The following is a 17,951-nucleotide window of genomic DNA, read 5'->3' as shown; positions in this document are numbered from 1 at the left end:
CGGTGCACGGCAGCCAAGGGAACAGCCAAAGCGACTGATCAAGTCATGCCATGGAGACCCCACTCCAGTCCGGCAGCCCTCGCGTCTTCTCATGAGGTTCAGTATCCATAATCTTCTACTGATGAGCTGGACCCCGGGGCAGGCTCTTCTGGAAGAGCTGAGTAGGAACAGGCCCTGGCTGGGAAACCCGACCCAAGCTGAGAGGGGCCGTGGGACACTGGCCCGGTCCCCTGGAGGCCCACGGGCTGTGCAGGAAAGGCCTGAGCAGGTGGCCAGGTCACACAGCTCCTATGTCTTCAGCCACAAATCACTGAGGTGGTCGTTTTTTGCTAAATATCCTGGCATTACTCCGTGGTCAGCAGCTCAGGCGGACGAAAGCCCTCGGCAGGTCCATAGGGATCCCGCATAGTGCCAGGTGGGGTCTGGGGCCCAGGCTGCTCCCTGGGAGGCCAAGTGTGCCCAGCACAGGCCTGAGAACTGGGGGCGGTCTCCCCAGCTGCTATAAGGCACCTGTCGGGAGCCTGGCCACCCCTGCAGGGCCCAGAGGACCTTCAGACGATCGGGCCACAGCAAGGGCACGTCCTCATCCTAAAGCTCTGCACACACGCTCACCCTTCCCGGGGCAGCTCAAAATGAAGGGACCCTTTTTGCTGTACAGGCTTTGAAAAATCTAAGGTAGGATTAGGTTAGTTTTAAAACTAGGTGTGTGTGAACACAGTTCTCAACCCTCTCAGTCCCAACCCAAACTACAGTGACAAGTGTCTGAAGGGTGCTGCTGCCCAGCCCCAGCGCCTTTTCCCTCCCAACCCCACCTGCCACACACGACCCAGGGGCCGGACTGCACGGAAGCCTCCCAGCACAGTGTGCAAAACACGGGAGAACATTCTGGCAAAGAAGAGCGTGAGCGCCCTGGAAACGGCACAGCGTGTCTGGGCACAACCAAGGGTGGAGCTCACAGAGGCGCAGGCATGGGCTCTGGGCTCAGAGGCTGCAGTCCGGCCACTGTCGGGGGCAGTGAAATGTCTATGGACGGGGCGGCGTGGGAGGCCCCTGGAGACAGGAGCCAGAGGAATCCACGGAGCAGGAGGAAGTGGCTGTTTCTATAAATGACCTACGACAATGAGATGTGGAAAAGAGCCAGCATTCACGTGCAGAAAATACTTGGCCATGAATGGCTGCTGCCTGCCATGACCCCACCCCAACCCCACAGGTTGGCAGCCCCTCAGCAGGGGCTGTGGCTGGGCAGGAGGATGTGGTCCTGTCTAGAGCAGCGGAACAGTTAGTTCAAACCACCCTGGTGATCTGGTTCCCTCCGAGCGATTGGTTCAGGAATGGACGGGCTGCCATGAGGTGTAAGGGCGTGGCGGGGGGGGGGGGAGGGGGGAGGGGGACATCAGGAGGGACTGAGTCTCAGTAGGTGGCCAAAAGGGACAATTCAGACATCAAAATAATGACAACAATGGAGTGCAACACTGTAACGACTGGATTGGAAAGCACGGTCCCCAGGACACTGCCCAGCAGGCAGGAGGGAGGTGGAGACCGACGACACTCTAACTGGGGTCGGCATGGCTGTGAGGGACACTGAACCACCAGGAGAAAGTTCACGGGGACAGGACGCTGACCGGGTCTAAAGTCTCCCCATGGGTAACTTATTAACCATGGAGGGAAAAGGTAGACCCCACCCACGAGCATGACCAAAGTCACCAACCCCAATGGGAGGCGGGCGTCTGAGCCTTCCGCCCCAGCGCACAGGGGAGAACGTGGTGGCAGTACCGGGCCCCCGCCCAAAATGCCACTCCTGAGCCCAACCAGGGGACATGCCAGGCACGCCCACTGGGGGCACAATCCACAGGACAGCCCTCCAAATGCACCAGCGTGTGAAGGTCCAAAGGACACGAGGCACCCAGAAGAAAGGGGGCTCTGGGACAGACAACCCGACCACAAGGTGTGGCCTGCTGGGCCCTGGACAGAAACACACCGCTGAGAAAGGACCATGTGGGGAAAGGGGCTTCAGGCTGGCCCCAGGCGGTCACCGTGCTGTGGCCACACCATGACGCCCTTGGTCTTAGGGAACTCACAAGGTGGACCACAGGTGAGCGCGTGCCACATGTCCCGGCGTCAGCAGCGGTAAACCTGGGGGACAGCCCTCCTGCAGCTTCACTGGGGCTTTGCAGAGGGTTCAGAGTGAATTAGCCTAAGGAACACAGGCGGCGGCTTCTGCTCCTCCACCAGCTGGGTGGCCACGGCCACCGCAACATGAGGACACATGGGAACACGCAAGATCACGTGCCAACAATGCCAGTGCCGGGGACAGCCTAGCTAGGGCCACGTCTGGCGCTCGGGCGGTGCGGGACAACCAACTCCCTCAGTATGTAAGCCACGTTTAGTGATTTTTCTAGAACAGGCAGCCAAAAGCATCCAACGTGAAATAACAGCATGACACCCAACTCTAAAAATTCCCAATTTCCTGAATGGTAACAAATACTGGGTACAAAAACAGATCTTAAATCCCAGCTCAGCTCTGGCACAACGATCCAGGAATCCAACGTGCCTGCAGACCTGGGAGAACAGGTGGCAGCACTGCAGCCCCACCCTCGGTAGGGCCAGGGCTCGTGACGATCACAGAAGCCAGCTCCATGAACCTGTCTCACGGGCCCTACTCTGTCCCCAAGCTCCCAGCCAGCGCCCAGCAGCCTGACAGGGAACCGAGCTAAGCTGCTTCTTTCCGGCCTGCCTTTTTCTCATTTTTTGAACAAACTCCCTTTTCCCAGTAAGATCTGCCCTGGGGTCAGTTCCACCCCTTTCAGATCAGGCTGTGGAAAAGGAGCAGACCGCTGCTGCCTCATCTACCAAAATCACTGCTTGCAGAATATTGAAAGTTGTCCCACTTGAAAACACGCCCCACCAGCATCGTATGAAACAGAATGCTGGCCTTCTCTCCAGCCAGGTGTCACCTGAAGGTCACACTCAGCAGAGAAGCGACTCCTGAACCCTGTCACGGGCACCAACTTACTGGCACAGCTCTCTGTGCAGCCAACCTCACCTGTGCACACCTGACCTGCCCACAGGGCCCAGGACTTGTGACATCATCAGCCTGCATGATGGTGGCTTCCAGGACAGCGGTGGCTCCCAGCATCCCAACAGGTGAGGCAGGGGCTGTGGGGACCCCCCAAAAGGACCAGGTCAGACGCACCATCACACACCTCCCTGCAAACACTGCCCCATACAAGCCGGCTAAGACCTTAAGGCCCAGGAGGAGTGGCCACTGTGGGACAGCACCAGCCTGAGTCCACTCATGTGCCCGCTGCCTGGCATACCCTCTGCGTCCCTCACGGCACCTGTTGGCATCTGTCTGGCTGTCCTTGCTGGCATGGGGAGGCCACCACACCTGCCTCGTATGCCCACACGTGGCCCCAGCGGGCTCCTGGGACAGCTGGATGGAAGGCCCAGCTTCGCAGAGAGCTGCAAGCTGCTGCATGGTCAGGCCTTCAGTCACCAACACAGGGACAGGCGCTCCAATCAGCCCCTTTCACAGATGGGGAAACCAAGGCCCGGGAAAGGGATGAGAACCGAGACCTGGGGGTGAGGAAGTGGCCGAGCCAGGGTCCGGGCCCCAGAATCAGGTTTTGAGAGTCCACGCCCCCACCCACTAAGCTGTGCTGCCTCTAACTTCTAGAAACTTCTCCTTGACCAGAAATACCAAAAATTATACCGACTATTTACACAAAGGCAGGGGAAGGAAGAAGTACCTCAAAATCAGAGCTGAGGACAGTGGTGTGCGTTTTACTTGTGGGCAGCAGGTAGTGAATGGCCTCAGAGATTTCCAACTGTCTCTCTTTAACCCAAACAGAGAGCCACCCTCCCAGCGCTGCTCAGAGGCCCTTGCCGGGCTCCCACGGCCGGGGCTCCCACGGCCCGAGCTCCCATTGCCGGGAGCCTGGCGCCCGGCTGTCCTTTGGAATCCAACCAGTGGCGTCACCCCACCCAGCAGGCAGGACCCCAGCGTAGTTGTAAAACAAAAATCGAGGCCCTTCCTTTCAAGAGCCACTCGGTGGTGCCGCCCTCACACCCTGGCCCCTCATTAATATTCAACAGCTAAGACAAAGCTGGACAAAAGAGCCGAGTGGTCACTGCAGCCAGGAACCCGCCCTCCGAGGTGCAGGCCTGCTCCAGACGCAGGCGGCCAAGACCGGGCGTTTGGAAACCAAGGAACGGAAATGGCTGCCATGGCTGAGTCATAGGCTCGGTCAGCGTGGCCCCGGGGAGGGGGACGCAGGCAGCGTGGGCACCACCCGTCCTGGCCAAGGTGAATGTCCAGGCCCCGACGCCCGGAGAGGCAGTGGGACCCACCCTTCGGGGCTGGGGGAACAGATATGGCTTCCCCCTCGAGACTCACAGCCAGGGCCACATGCACACTTGCCTACCTGAAAGGTACTAGAGCTAACAGCACACAGCCCGCCTGGAAGGGCTGGCATCATCCAGGCCACCTGTCACCACAACCTCCTGGAACCAAAGAGCCAAACTAATGCAAATTGCAGGCTGAAACGCCCACGTGGGCCGTGCGCCCCGCCCTCGTGGGGAATGGCGTCCAGAGACCGAGGGAGAATGACTTTCCTAGAGCCACGCTGGCCTGGAGTTCAGCTGCCCACCTCCCTCCGTCCTGCCAGCACCAGCCCTCCTGCGGCCCAGCAGCCCTGGGCTTCTCGCCTCCACCCTCCAAGGAACAGGCAGGGTCAAGCCAATGGGCTGCCCCTGCCCCGAGCTGTCCCAGGGCAGGCGTGGGTGTCCCCCTGCTCTGGGGCCAACACATTTGGTGCCGAGGTTAAAAAGAAAGGAGCGAGGTCTCTGCGTGGTGAGGCATGTCTGTCACTTTCAGTTACTCCACCCTCCTTTCACTCTTTTCAAAAGAACTTTCTCCAGAAATTGGCAAGACAAGAGACTTAAGAGAGAAGAAAGGTGCATGAGGTCTGGTCCGACCACCCCAGGAGCCCCAAGCCCGCCTGCCAACCTTCCCCGACCCCCAGGCTAAGGTCTCCCCGGGAAGCACAGGCGGCTTATGCTGCAGGCCCGCTCCTCTGGGGGCCTGCCCAGCGCACAGTAGGTGCTCCCTCCCACAGTGAGACTCGCTGCCCTGTGCCACTGAGAAAGGGCAGGGTCGAGGCACATGGGGTCTCCAGCCAGAGATGCCCCTGCCTGTGACATCCCAGGCTGAGGCTGGAGCAGCCTGACTTCTAGCACAGAGGGATGGCTGGGCCAGGACATCGCAACAGACAGAGCGTCAGTCTCGCACGTGTGATGAGACTAACACCCAGCCTACGTGGACAAGTACAGCTGGACAGAACAGAGCAGTTCAAAAAATGGCAAAGGACTCAGAACAGACATTTCTCCAGAGCAGACACACGCGGCCAGCGAGCACGTGACAAGATGTTGGGAAACGCAAATCAAACCAGAGACACCACCTCACCCCCATTAGGGCCCAACGACAAGAAACCCCAGAACCTAACACGTGTTGATGAGGACGTAGAGGATGGAAACCTGTGCGCTGCTGTGGGGATGGAAATCGGTGCAGCCGTGATGGAAAACGGTGTGGAGGCTCCTCAGAGTTAAACACAGAGCGACAGGACGACCCAGCAACCCCACTTCTGGGTGTGTCCCCAAAAGGGCTGAAAGCAGGGACCTGCACACCCACATTCACAGCAGCGTAAGTTACTCACAACGGCCCAAACGTGGAAGCAGAACAAGCGTCCACCACGGATGAGTGGACACACACGTGTGGTGTGTTTGCACGTGGGGTATCACTCAGCCTTGACGAGGACGGTGGCCCTGAGCCCGCCGCAGCGTGGGTGGGCCTGGAGGACACTGTGCTCCGTGAACAAGCCAGACACAGAAGGACAGACGCCTATGAGTCCACTCCTATGGGGACCTGGAGAGGCCAGGTTCACAGAGACGGGGAGGCGGCAGCTGGGTGCCAGGCTGGGGCTGGTGAAACAGTGCGTGAGTGTTTCCTGGGGACAGAGTTCCAGTCTGGAAAGATGATGGTGGTGACAGCCACACAACAGTGTGTGTGGGAATGACACCACCTGGCTGTAAGGAGGCAGGTCTGTGCACGTGTGCCCCAGAACGCTAGGCAGAGCAAGTCTGGGGAACGCGTAAAATTCAAGACCCCTTAAAAAGGCCTTTGGGGGTCAGAGTCGGCTGAGGAAATGACCAGAAATGTGCACAAACACAATACACTAACTACACAGACGGTGTACTATGCACTGGGACACCTGACACGCATATAATGATATTAACCAATGTCACCCCAACAAATTTAGTAAAAGGAAACAAATGTGCACAAAGATTTAAGCATATAGTCACCCCACGCGACTGGAGACACAAAGGACATACGTGCCCGCGCCTACTGTGTATGACAAACGGAAGGGCCACAGGCTGGCCCGAGCCTCCCCGGGACAAACCATCAAATCTTCTGCAGGAAACTCACCCCACGGTGAACTTACCTGTGTCGCAGATGAGCTCGCAGCCCCACTGCGCTGGGCCACCACGGGTCACGGGCTCTGCCCTGCAGGTGACGGCCTGCCGGTGCGACTGCTTCCAAAATCAGTTCAGCGACTCAGCCATTTCACTCCTGGGCTCGACCCTAGCGCACATGCACACGTGTGCTGTGCCACGAACTCTCTGTTCTCCCGTTCAACGGCACCCACACGGGAAGCCCGAACGTCCAGCAACACAAGACGGCTGGTTTGGTCACATGGCCAAGCCACAGAGCAAGCAGCGAGGCCAGGACACGGAGTGCCCAGAGCCCCGGTGAGAGACCGGCACGGACGAGCATTGCAGACTGGGGCCTCGGCAGCTGCACTGAGACACAGGTGCAGATATGAAGGGACACTAAGGATGGCATGTCCCGGAGGGACACAGTAAGAGGAACGTGCCAGTGCATTTCGTGACCTGGGTGGGGACGAGGCAGGTGGCAGCCAGTGTGCAGCGACATTCCACACTGTCACATCTGTGCTGAGGTACTCCCGAAAGCATCCCTCGTAATGATAAAAAAAACACATGCCCCGGAAGTTCAATAAATTCCAGACCCTCAACAGCACAAAACGCTGACAAAGACTACGTGGCTGTCCACACGCGCACAGGCACACACACGTGCACACACAGAGGCACGCGTGCCCAGAGCTGCAAAAGGGACAGCGGGGATCCGGACGGGGGTCCAGACAGCGGCACGCGCGGGCGCTAGGAACTTCCGTCGGTTTTGTCAGGGACGCCAATGGCACCGCGGACCTGACTTTTCACAATCCTTTATCTGTTCAACAGACCCTGGAACACTTCAATATGAAGCCGGATGACGCCTGGGACGTGCTTTTTACAGCACAGGAGGGGGAGGTCGAGGGGCACGAGTCACCCGTTGGTAGCTGCTGAACTGGGCGCAGGATGTGTATACTCGTCTCTGCAGGGTGTCGGCCGGAACACCCCATCCTAACAGTACATTTCTAAGCGCACACACGACGTGATGACACTGAGGGACCCTCCTGGCCGGCCCTGTCAGACGGGGGTGCCGGGAACTCAGGCCATCAATCCTGCGGGGCAGTGACGCCTTCTGGCCCAGCAGCATCCTGGTTTTCTGCTCCCGACTTCTAAGTTTAAACAGCAAAGCAGAGGCCCAGGCCTGCCCCCGACCACCAAGCGTCTGTCTGCCCCTCACTGAGCCCTCAGGCGCTGCTTGCGCCCCCACCTCAGCCCTCCAGGCCCACTGCCTCCCTCCCACCTGTGTCCACAGCCAGCAGGGCCACACAGCCAAGTCCCTCCGGGGACAAGAGGCACACCGTGTGCCTGCCCTGCTGCTCCCACTGTTCCTCAGCCTCCAGGGTCCTCAGTGCCCGGCCCACACCCCTTGCTCAGCCCGCACACCGTGCCCGCACACCCCACCTGCACACTGCATCTCACCCGCACCCATGTACAGGATTCGGACTCCCCGGGGCCTGCAGCTGGCATCAGACACCCTGGTGTGCGATGCAGGGACCCAGGGACCCAGCCCCGCCCACAGCTCCCCAGGGCTGGGCTCCATGGCTGCTGGTCCCCCGTCGTCCCACCTGGGCCTCCGTTGGGCACCTCTCGCAGATTCCTGGCCCCCAGCTGGGGGCGGGTGAGCTACCTTCCACCCCACAGCCCAGGACCACCTCCAGTTCCTCCAGGAATCAGCACCCATGAAATCACTGAGCCGCTTGGAGGCAACCCTCGGTTTACCTTCCTTTCACAGTTTCAAGAGTTTTATAAATTCAGACAAAATCAACTAGGGTCAGGCAAGCTGGGCGACACTTACTGCATACAAGGATGTTAAAAAAAAATCACAGTTTTGATAGTTCTGCAAAAAAAAACTTAGCAAATTTACAACAAAACTGTCAAGTAATTAAGGCAGGCACTTCACACATGAACTTAAACTGCTAATTAAAATCCCCTCGCTTAATTGACTACATTTACATATCATTCAACTTGGGAGTGTAATTTTTTTAGGTTGTAATGCCAGGCAGCGGGGGTGGCAGCTGGGCGGGCAGGGCAAGTCTGGCCACAGGCTGGGGCCTCAGAGACCCGACACCAGGCAGGGGTGCCCCACCCCCGGAGGGCGGCCAGCCTGGGACAGGTCCCTCCCCCCCAGCCCAGACACCCCCCATGACCAGCACACCTGCCTTGACCTCCCCAGCGGGGAACTTCCAGGGGCTCCAGAACCGCACATGGGACAAGCACACCTGTCATCCCCCAGGGACGGCCCGGCTTCCCCGGCAGGGAGGCCTGACTGCCGGGCTGTCCTCAGGCCTGGGCGTGTTTGCCCAGGGGAGACACACTCACCCCACTGGTGGCAATGGCTCGGAGCCCAAAAACCACCCTCCCCTTCTACAACCCGGCACATGTGGCCTCACTCCGTGGCTGGGAGCTCCAGCCTGGGGGAGGAGCCCAACCCGCCTCGGGCACAGGAGGGCAGGTGCCCACACGGCCAGGGCAGGCGGCCACAGCTGACCCGGGCTGCTCAGGGCCCGGCCGTGCACCACAGGCCCAGACAGCGAGGTGGCCGCAAACGTTCCTTCCGGTACAGTGTCTACTGAGGACTCCACAACCCACTGTCCACGTAACCGCTTTTCTCCCCACGGCTAGACCAGCCCCACCAGGGCCTGCAGGGATGACAGTGAGCTGGTATGAAAGGAAAAGTTCGGGCACACAGCAGCACAAGGTCACAGGGATGGCAGACAGCATGACACGCACCTGCCCACAGCTGCCGCTCTTTGGGACCATAAGGCCACGGGGAGGGCCACAGGCAGAGGGCCTTCACAGTGACCTCCAGCTCTGCGCAGAGCGAGCGAGCACACTCACGGCGTGGGGGGTGAGGGGGACGCGACCTGGCGTCCACTCCATCAGCCCTGCCTTCCACGTGGATGCCTCACCCACAAGCAGTGCCACCGAGCGGGATCATGACAGGAAGGCTGCGGTGACAGCAAACCCACAGGGACCATGCCGGAGAGGCCGGCACTGCTCCCCAGGGAGATGGAGATGCCAGTCCCCACAACGGGCTCTTGCAAGTCACCCAGCACTGCCGGCCTCAGGGGCGCAGGTCCCTGCTGCCCGTCGGGCCAGGCCTGGCTGTGCCTGCCCGCAGGAATGTGTGGGGCGCTCCAGAATTCCAGTTGTTTCCTGGCCCAGGGTCACTGCACGTGAAGCAAGACACCTTCAGCCCTCTTAGAACGTGCTTCCCGCCCCAACAAACTGCTCTCTGAGTGTGCTGGGCTGCGTGGCCTGCGCGAGGCCTGGGGGAGCCCCCCACCTGGCTGGAAGATGGGGTGCAGAGGAAACCATGCTGACAGTCCAGGTTCCACGTCACAGCAAACTGGTTCCTGTGACGACATAGCCGACCGCTCCTCCGGGGCAGAGGGAGCTTGACGTGGCACGGGGGACAACCTGACACCTGGTGGCTGCCCCCCACACACGTCCACCACCCGCCTGCACTCCTAATGTGCTTCCAGGGTGCTGAGCCCAGCTCCTGCGTGCCCCCACACCATGGGGGTTTCAGAGCGCACACTCCAGAGCCGTGGGCACCTTAGGCCCGCAGACTGCCCAAGCTCCAACAGCCTGTGGCTTCACTAACCCTCAGGGTAGAGCTAAGCCGACGAGGGTGCTGACCTCCCACCACTCCTGCCGCTGCCCCGTTTCTCTGCAACAAGCAGGAAGCCAATTATCAACAAAAGATGTTGCTTTCAAAGCAGCCAGTCAACGTCCCAGAGGAAGCCACGTCAGGGCAGGGGCCACAGCGAGGCCTGTCCAGGTGGAGCCGGAGCACAGACAGCGCCGCCCAACAGGCAGCAGCCGAGCCTCCGCGTGGCTCATCCTGCGCGGCCCCAGGCTCCACGTGCCCCACCCAGATCTGAGAGAGCCATCGCCTTCAAAATAGACAGGGCAAGGACGAGTGACACCTCCGGACCCCCAAATGCACCCCCAAGAAAGGTTCCTGACCTTTCCTTGTCTAGCCATCAGGAGCTGTCAATAAACCCTGACAATCAATGATTTCATGCCTCCATGACTCATTCAACGGGTATTATTCAGGGCCCGGAACTAGGAACCCAGCTGTGACCAAGCCCCCCCCCCTTCCCCCGCGAGACAGACAACACAACCACAACCACACAACCTCAGAGAACCAAGACCACTGTGGGCTATACGCCCAGTCACACCGACACTTCCTGAGTTCTTATCGACAGTGGCAAAATCAAGAACTCACAGCTTTCTTTGAATCTTTGCAAGTCAAGCAACTATAATCAGAGAACGTACACAGGCCAAGCACCAGCCGTCCCAGCTGTTTCCAGGTTCAGGCAAGACCCCTTCTGAAGACCCCACCCACAGAACGCGCTGCAAGTGACAGGCGCCCCGTCCACTCTGGTCCTTCTTGCAGATGTTACCCTCGTCCCCACCATCTCATTTAAACTTCCCATCCGAGTCTGGGGCCTTTCTTCCAGTTACTAAGCAGACACAAGCGGTGGTGACCCCGAGCTGGAGGCCCTCTGGGCCCCTAGGTTCTGTGACCAGCAAGGCCCCACCTCACTGGGCGCTCCAGCAACACTGCCTGGAAAGCCAGTAAGTCTAGTGCAGCAGAACGGGCTGCAGCTGTCCTGGCTGCTCTGAAACCAGGGTTCTGCAGAACCACGTCCCACGGCCTCAGAAAAGCAAGCACCATCAGAGCTGAGGTTTCTTCTGCCCGCCCAAGGGCCACACTCAGTGCTTCCTAAGGGGATCACGGCACCTGAAAGCCACAGCTGGTCTCCGTGGGGGCCTAACCTGCGAGGTCAGAGCTGTGCTCACACAGGCAACCTGGTGAGCGTGGCCCCGCCCAGGCCCCACCGTCCACTCCACTCCCACCCACACCAGGGGCAGCTCTCACCCAAGGCTGACGGAAGCCACTTCAGACCCGGCCAGGCCAACACGCAGCTGGCCGCATGCCGCCCCACACCCCGCACTCCTGGGGAATGCCTTCCTGTTCCCTCTGCCACTCTGGCCCGCCCCCCACTTCTGAGCAGGTTCATAGACAACACAAGGGGAGCAGGGGGAGGCCGCGCCCAGCTCCCAATCTCACCACCTGGCACCCACCCTAAAGCGCCCAGTGCCCGGCCATGCAGGAGGGCAGGGCCCCCAGGAAGAACAGAAGCTTTCTCCTCCTCCAGCTCTCACAGATCTTAAGGAAATAGTTCGGCCTCTGTTATTTTGACTCAAAACAAAGAAACTTTAAAAAAAAAAACATTTCAGTTGAAACTTGCATAATTCTTTCAGTGGAGAAATCCTCCCTAACTTTCGCAATCCTTAGAAAGAGACACATTATTGCTGCTTGTGTAACAGTGTCGGGCCACAGAGAGTCCGCCGCCGGCCACGGACACCCCCCGTCAGACAGCCAGGGCCGGCCGGAAGCACCCGGTGGTCAGAGGTGTGGCAGGGCCGGGGTCACACTCCATGGACGGACGTCCACACTTCCTGTCCCATCTGCCCTCACCTGACATCGCACACACAGTGCACAGCAGAGGCAGGAAGGGTCATGGACCCAGACGCCCCAGGTCCCTGGCCTGACTCTCAAAGCCACACACTGACTGAGGCACCTCCCAGAGAGCAGCAGGGATGGGGTGAGGGCCATTCAAGGACCCTGCTGCCCCCAGGAGACGGCGGCACGGGGAACACCCCCAAAGGCAAGGGGCCCTGCCCAGCTCCAAAGGCGGGTGCTAGAAATAGGCAGATGGGCCGTTCTCGGGGGACCACCCAGATATGGCTCTGCTCACTGCAGACAGACTGATGGCAGCCCGCACCCCACACTCGCCTCGTGCTCACATGGCCGACCACAGGCAGAAACCAGGCCTCACTCCAGCTGCTGTTTCCCCCATCTGAGACGACCCTCACCCCCAACCTCTGCTCTGGGGCTATCACCCTGACTAAAGCGACTCGCAGACCCCGTCGTTCTGCATCGGGGTTGGGGACGCAGAGCACCACCTGAGATGGTACCCCACCTTCTCAGCCGAGTGTCTGGAACAGGAAATTACCATGGACCCCACAAAAACATAGATTAGAACAAGTGGACAAAGGGACAGGTGATCCTAAATGTCTGCCCAGACCTGAGGCTGAGCACAGCCACCCCATTAAAAAAGGGGGTCCAGGAAGAAGGGTGCTGGCCAGAGTCCGTGCCAGCCTGACGGAACATTCCTGATGCCATTTCTTCCCATGGTGCTTTCAGCGTAAAAGAGCAAAGGCACGGCGCTCAGAGGGTCCCTCAGCCAGGACCCGCAGCCTCCACACCTGTGGCCGGTCGTCCCCAGAGGACCCACGATGCCAAGTTGCTCCACGCTAACAGCCTGCCCAGGTCTCTGCTTTGAGAAAACACTGCCCTCTGACCAGGAGAAAGTCTCCAGGGGACGCAGGCAAAACCATTTCAGCATTCGGAAGCCAAACAATGTAGTCGTGGCCACTCGCGCTGCACAACGCGGGGCCCCCAGCCACATGACCAGGGCCATTCCACAGGAAAGAGCCGTGCCGGACTGGGGGGTGGGAGCGAGGTGCTCCCTCGGCCTGAGAGCCAGCGTGCGCTGCAGCAGCACTGCTGACGGGCCTGTTCTTTGGACAGAGCAACCCTGCTCGGGCCGCAGGGAGGCCGAGCACTGCCCTGGTGCCCCCTGAAAAGGAAACCCCTGGGCACCCGGCGAGGAAAGACCAGGAACCCCGCCCAGGCAGCACCCAAGCCCGTAGCGCCCACGTCCCCTCTACGACTGACAGCAACCTGTGCTGCTCAAAAATTAGCCCAAACGCCATCAGACAAGCCCAAGCAGGAGGGGCAGGCCGAGTGGGTGGGTTAAAGCGGGGGCAGGGGTAGCTCCAAGGCCCTCATCTCCTTGCCTCGTGTTCCCGGCAGCACAATGACACGTCTCCAGCCCCCCCCCCGTGACACTCGACACCTAAATACCCGCAAGAAACACATTACCAGTGGCCACTACTTATTGCAGTGCCCATTCTACATACGAGAACACTGAGGCACAGAGAGAGTAAGCAATGTGCTCAAGGTCACGCTGCCAGTAAGGGATGCAGTGAGGATGCAGGAGCATTCCCCATGGGGTTCCACAGCTGGGCCACAGCAGCCAGGGGGGCCTATGAGGTGGCTCCCAGCGCCCTGGCAACCCCGACAACCACAGGACATACACTGGGCCCATCACGCTGGTGCCGTCAATGAGGAAGGCTGCCGGGCGGCACATGGGACTCCCCACCTGAACCAGGCTCAAAGCCGGGGCCCCACCCCACATTCAGTGCCACACTGAGGCCACCCCAGGAACCACGACCCCTCCGTGGCCGGGCTGCACATGAAGCAGGGAGAGGGGGGACGAGGGACATGAGGGGCATGACCATCACCGCCCCTCGCCACCACTGACGGCAGAAAAGCACTGACTGTCTGCCTGGTAGAGACCTGGTGACACTTTGGCCACCAGCACCCGGGACACACTTAAGCTCACTTCTGTCTCACCAGAACCCAAGACCCCTGGGGAGTCGTGTCCCCTACAAAGAGCAGTTCTGGGACGTTCCTTGTTGTCTTCGTCCTCGGTGGATCAAAAATATTAAAAGAAGCTATAAAGGAAGTGAAGAAATCAAAACATCCTATGAACAGCGAGTGGGAGGACCAAACCAAATGGGGGGGTCTTCCCAGGAAACTCCTCCCAGAACGAGTGGGGTCTGGACAGCTGTGGTTCCCCCACAGCGAGGCTGACACCCTCCTCCTCACATGGTGCCCTGGCACGTAGACACACAAGCACACGGCTGTGCTGGGAAGATTTAAAGGGGGCCGTGTACCCCCAAAATTCCCAACCGTGCCATCACAGAGCCAAGGCAGCAGGCAGGACCCCAAGAATCGGACAAGTAGGCACGGCCGCCAGAAAGAGCCCCCCGAGGTGGAGGGGTGACCAGAAGGGCACGGAGCTCACAGAGGTGCTGGCTGGGCAAGGTCTGGGGGTGCACGAACAGCCAGCCGCAGAGTGCCAGGGTCTGGCAAGGGGCACAGCAGGCCACGGCCCGGCCCCGCGGTGAGGGCAGGCCTGCAGACCCCAACCACTTACAGCGAGCACATCTTCACCGGGGAAACTCCTTTCCAAGCAGTAAAGGAGCTCTCTGAGCAGCCGCAGGGAGTTCGCTGAAGGAGAAAGGGCAGGCTGACCATCTGTTGAAGTGACCAGAGTGCAAGTGTGCTCTGGCCGCTCCTCTATGATTGTGGCTCAGGGACTGTCCTGCCTTCTCCCCAGGCGGCACCTCCTGCGAGCTCATCCAGGGCCCTCCCCAAACCTAAGGACACCTGCGTCCAGAATGGCAGGGCCTGCTACAAGGGTGCTCGGGCCTGGCTCTGCAGCTGACAAAGAGCCAACCCCAGGGAAGACAGCAAGACCACAAACACACATGACCCAGATTCAGGCACAGACACACACACACCTGCCAGACAAGACCCTTGGCTGTCCACTCTGAAGGGAAGTGACCAGCCATGGCCTCGCCCACCAGCTCCAGTCTGCCAGAATCTACAATCCTGCACGTGGGGCTCCCTCGGACCACGCTGGCTGTCCAGGGTGCAAGCACCCCAAACAGAAAAGCTCCCAGTTCAAAGGGAATGCCCATCATGGCACCCACAGCCAACTCACTGTTTGAAACGAAGGGCCTGCCACAAGCCTTCCCAATCAGCAGCCCCACCATCCCACGCTGCCCATTCTGAGCCTCCAGCCCAACCCCAGTCTGCAGACAGCTGCCACCTGGGCGCTGGCCTAGCCAAGGGCAGAAATGCCACCAAACACGCACAGGCTTGCACACGCACACACGCAGTGGCCCCCACCAAGCCCTCATCTTCCCCAGCCCCTCCTCCGCTCCCCGAGACTGACACTCCGAGACTGACACTCCACTGGAGGGGCGCCCAGAGAAAACCGGGCGGGAGCATCTATTCACAGATTCAGAAAAAAAAAAAAGTTTGATGCAATAGCTGAATTAATTAGGCCTCCCAAGAATAGCTGAGCCAATGCAGCATTCTGTGTGCGCAATTTAATAAGCCCCTATATTTAAAAGTTACAAATACTTGGGGAGGGGGAGATGCCATGAAAAGTTGGCGAGGACTTCAGTGATTGGTTTCAGGTCTAGTGGCCAGGGAGCTGCCGGCTGATCACACAGATCCCCGGCCAGGCAAACAACAGAGCCTTTGCTGGGCCCTCCCTGCCTGTCGCCGCGCCCTCCAGCGTTTCAGAGAGAGGGGGAGAAGGAAATGGGCGCGTCCAAAACAAATCACAGGCCACTGGCTACTCCAACTCAGGACCCCGGGTGCCGGCTGACCAGGCACCAAGCCCGGTGCCCAGCGGCCCTCGCCCGCACACGGGGACTCTGGATTCGCTCCCGGGCTCCCGGGCAGACCTAGGGAGGTGCACAGAACTGGAGGCGCAGAGTCTCAGCCCTGACACTGCACCTAGAAACCCAGGCTAGTTTTTGAATCTGTCTCCCAGGACTCCAAGGCACAAAGAGGCTCCGCCCGGCCAAGTCCCGTCTGCCTGGGACCACAGGCAGGAAGCCCTCTGTCGGCAACGCTGGGAGCTTTGGTGTGACGGCAGTGCCCTCTGCCCAGACCCAGTCTGGACCCCTCCTCTCGGCCCTGAAGAAGAAGGCCTGGGCCTCCAGCCTGAGCCTGGACGAGACCGAACTTCTCGGGACCTTGAGCAGGAGCAGCTGAGGTCTGCCGCCTGCCCTTCCCCGCCATGGGGCCTATCTGGGCAATGGCCTGAGGAAGGCTTCTCCACCCACCAGGCCGGGCCCAGGTCTCCCCGACGTCCCTCCCCCGCCCCACACACAAGCAGGCATGTCCCAGAGATCGGGCAGGAGAAGACGCTTCCTCCCAGGATACGTGGTTATCAACGGGGGCTCTGAAGCTACTCTGATAGTCCTTAAAACAAAGCCAACCCTGAAACGGGAGAAAGGCAGAAGCACAAGTCCCAGCCTGCACAGACAGAGAGCCCCCTGGCCCAGGGGGCCTCCCCACTGTCTCCGACCCGCCCCTCCCACGCCCGCAGCGGGGGCGGCGGGGACACTCACCCTGGGCACCCGCCGCTTGTACTTGTTGCCGTAGTCGAACTTCTCCTTCACGTCGTCCAGGCAGCGGCCGAGGCGCGCCTGCTCCTCCTTGCCCGTGTAGTCCTGGCTCAGCAGGATGTAGGCCCGCCAGTTGGCCGAGTCGAAGCCCCAGTGGCAGGTCCGGTTCTCAAGGGCCTTGTGCGAGTGCACCACGAACTTGTGCGGCGGGTACATGAGGCGGCAGTCGAGGCACTGGATGCAGGCGGCGCTCGGGCTGCTGTAGAGCTCGGGCACCAGCAGCCCCTTGCACTTGCCGAAGCACTCGTGGTACACGCGCACGCTGCGCTCGCTGAGCTCCAGGCCCAGCGCCAGGCTGGCGGCCAGCTCCTTCTTGCAGGGCGGCGGGTAGGCGCCGCCGTACAGCAGCGCGTTGCACAGGCGCTCCGCGTCCGTCTTGGTGATGAGCCCGCACGAGGGCGCCGAGAAGGGCAGAATGCCCATGACTTTGAGGATCTCCAGCTGGTCGGCCGTGCAGCGCGAGCAGTAGATGTGCAGCTCGTCGCACACCGAGTTGATCTGCTGCAGGGAGAAGTCGCGCAGCACCGAGTTCAGGATCTGCGGCAAGCACAGGCGCTTCTCGCCGCCCACCACGAAGCACGAGATGGTCTCGCCCTCCAGCACGGTCTCGCAGCGCTCGGTAGAGCGGTCGGACGGCATGAAGAAGGGCCCGGGCAACACGGGCGGCGGCGGCTGCAGGGCGGGCAGGTGCGTGAGCACAGGCGGCGGCTCGGTGGCCGCGGGCACAGGCGCCGGCACCGCGGCAGCGCCCGCCTCCTTGGCGCTCTCCTTCTTGTAGGCCTCCTGCGCCCAGCGCGCCGAGAAGGCGGCCGGGCCGCCCAGCGAGCTCATGGAGCTCAGGTGGAACTGCTCCAGCGTCTTCTGCAGCCCCGGGTGCGGCTGGAAGCCGCCGCGGCCTCCCGCCGTCGCCTCCATGGTGCGCTCCGATTCCGCGGGCCTCTCCCGCTCCCGCGCGCCCGGGCCCCCGCGGCCCCCGCCGCCGCCCCTCGCGCCCCGGCGGCGGCCCCGGCCCCGGCCCCGGCCGATCACGGCCGCGGCCTCGGCCTCGCCCGGGGGCGCGAAGGGGAAGGCGGGCGGGGCGAAGGGGTCCCGCCGCTGGAGCCCGCCGGCGCCTGGGCCCGGCGCCACATCCACGCGCCCCGCGCCGCGCCCGCCGCCGCCGCCCGGGCCCCCCGCGCGCCCCCCGCGCGCCCCCCGGGCCCTAGGCGCGGGGCATGCCCCGGCGCGCGCCGCCAACGCCAACGCCAACGCTCGCGGGCCCGGGGCTCGCGGGGGGCGCGCGGGCA

The 17,951-nt window shown here is 61.1% G+C and overlaps 1 protein-coding gene across 1 annotated transcript in view; it reads right to left on the bottom strand.

Annotated features, from left to right (window-relative positions):
- Positions 1-17,639, bottom strand: part of SKI (SKI proto-oncogene) — a 63,945-nt gene extending 46,306 nt beyond the window's left edge. Inside the window, exon 1 of the mRNA XM_019712057.3 lies at positions 16,609-17,639. Coding sequence (XP_019567616.3) covers positions 16,609-17,580 — 972 coding nt within the window. The 5' untranslated portion in view covers positions 17,581-17,639. The remainder of the gene's footprint in view (positions 1-16,608) is intronic.
- Positions 17,640-17,951: the final 312 nt, after the last annotated feature.

The sequence above is a fragment of the Rhinolophus sinicus genome, chromosome 14 (genome assembly GCF_057876585.1).
Source record: "Rhinolophus sinicus isolate RSI-liver-muscle chromosome 14, RSI-T2T, whole genome shotgun sequence".
NCBI classification, from domain to species: domain Eukaryota; kingdom Metazoa; phylum Chordata; class Mammalia; order Chiroptera; family Rhinolophidae; genus Rhinolophus; species Rhinolophus sinicus.
The sequence above is the reverse complement of the archived record's forward strand: the minus strand, read 5'-3'. Positions and strand labels throughout refer to the sequence as shown.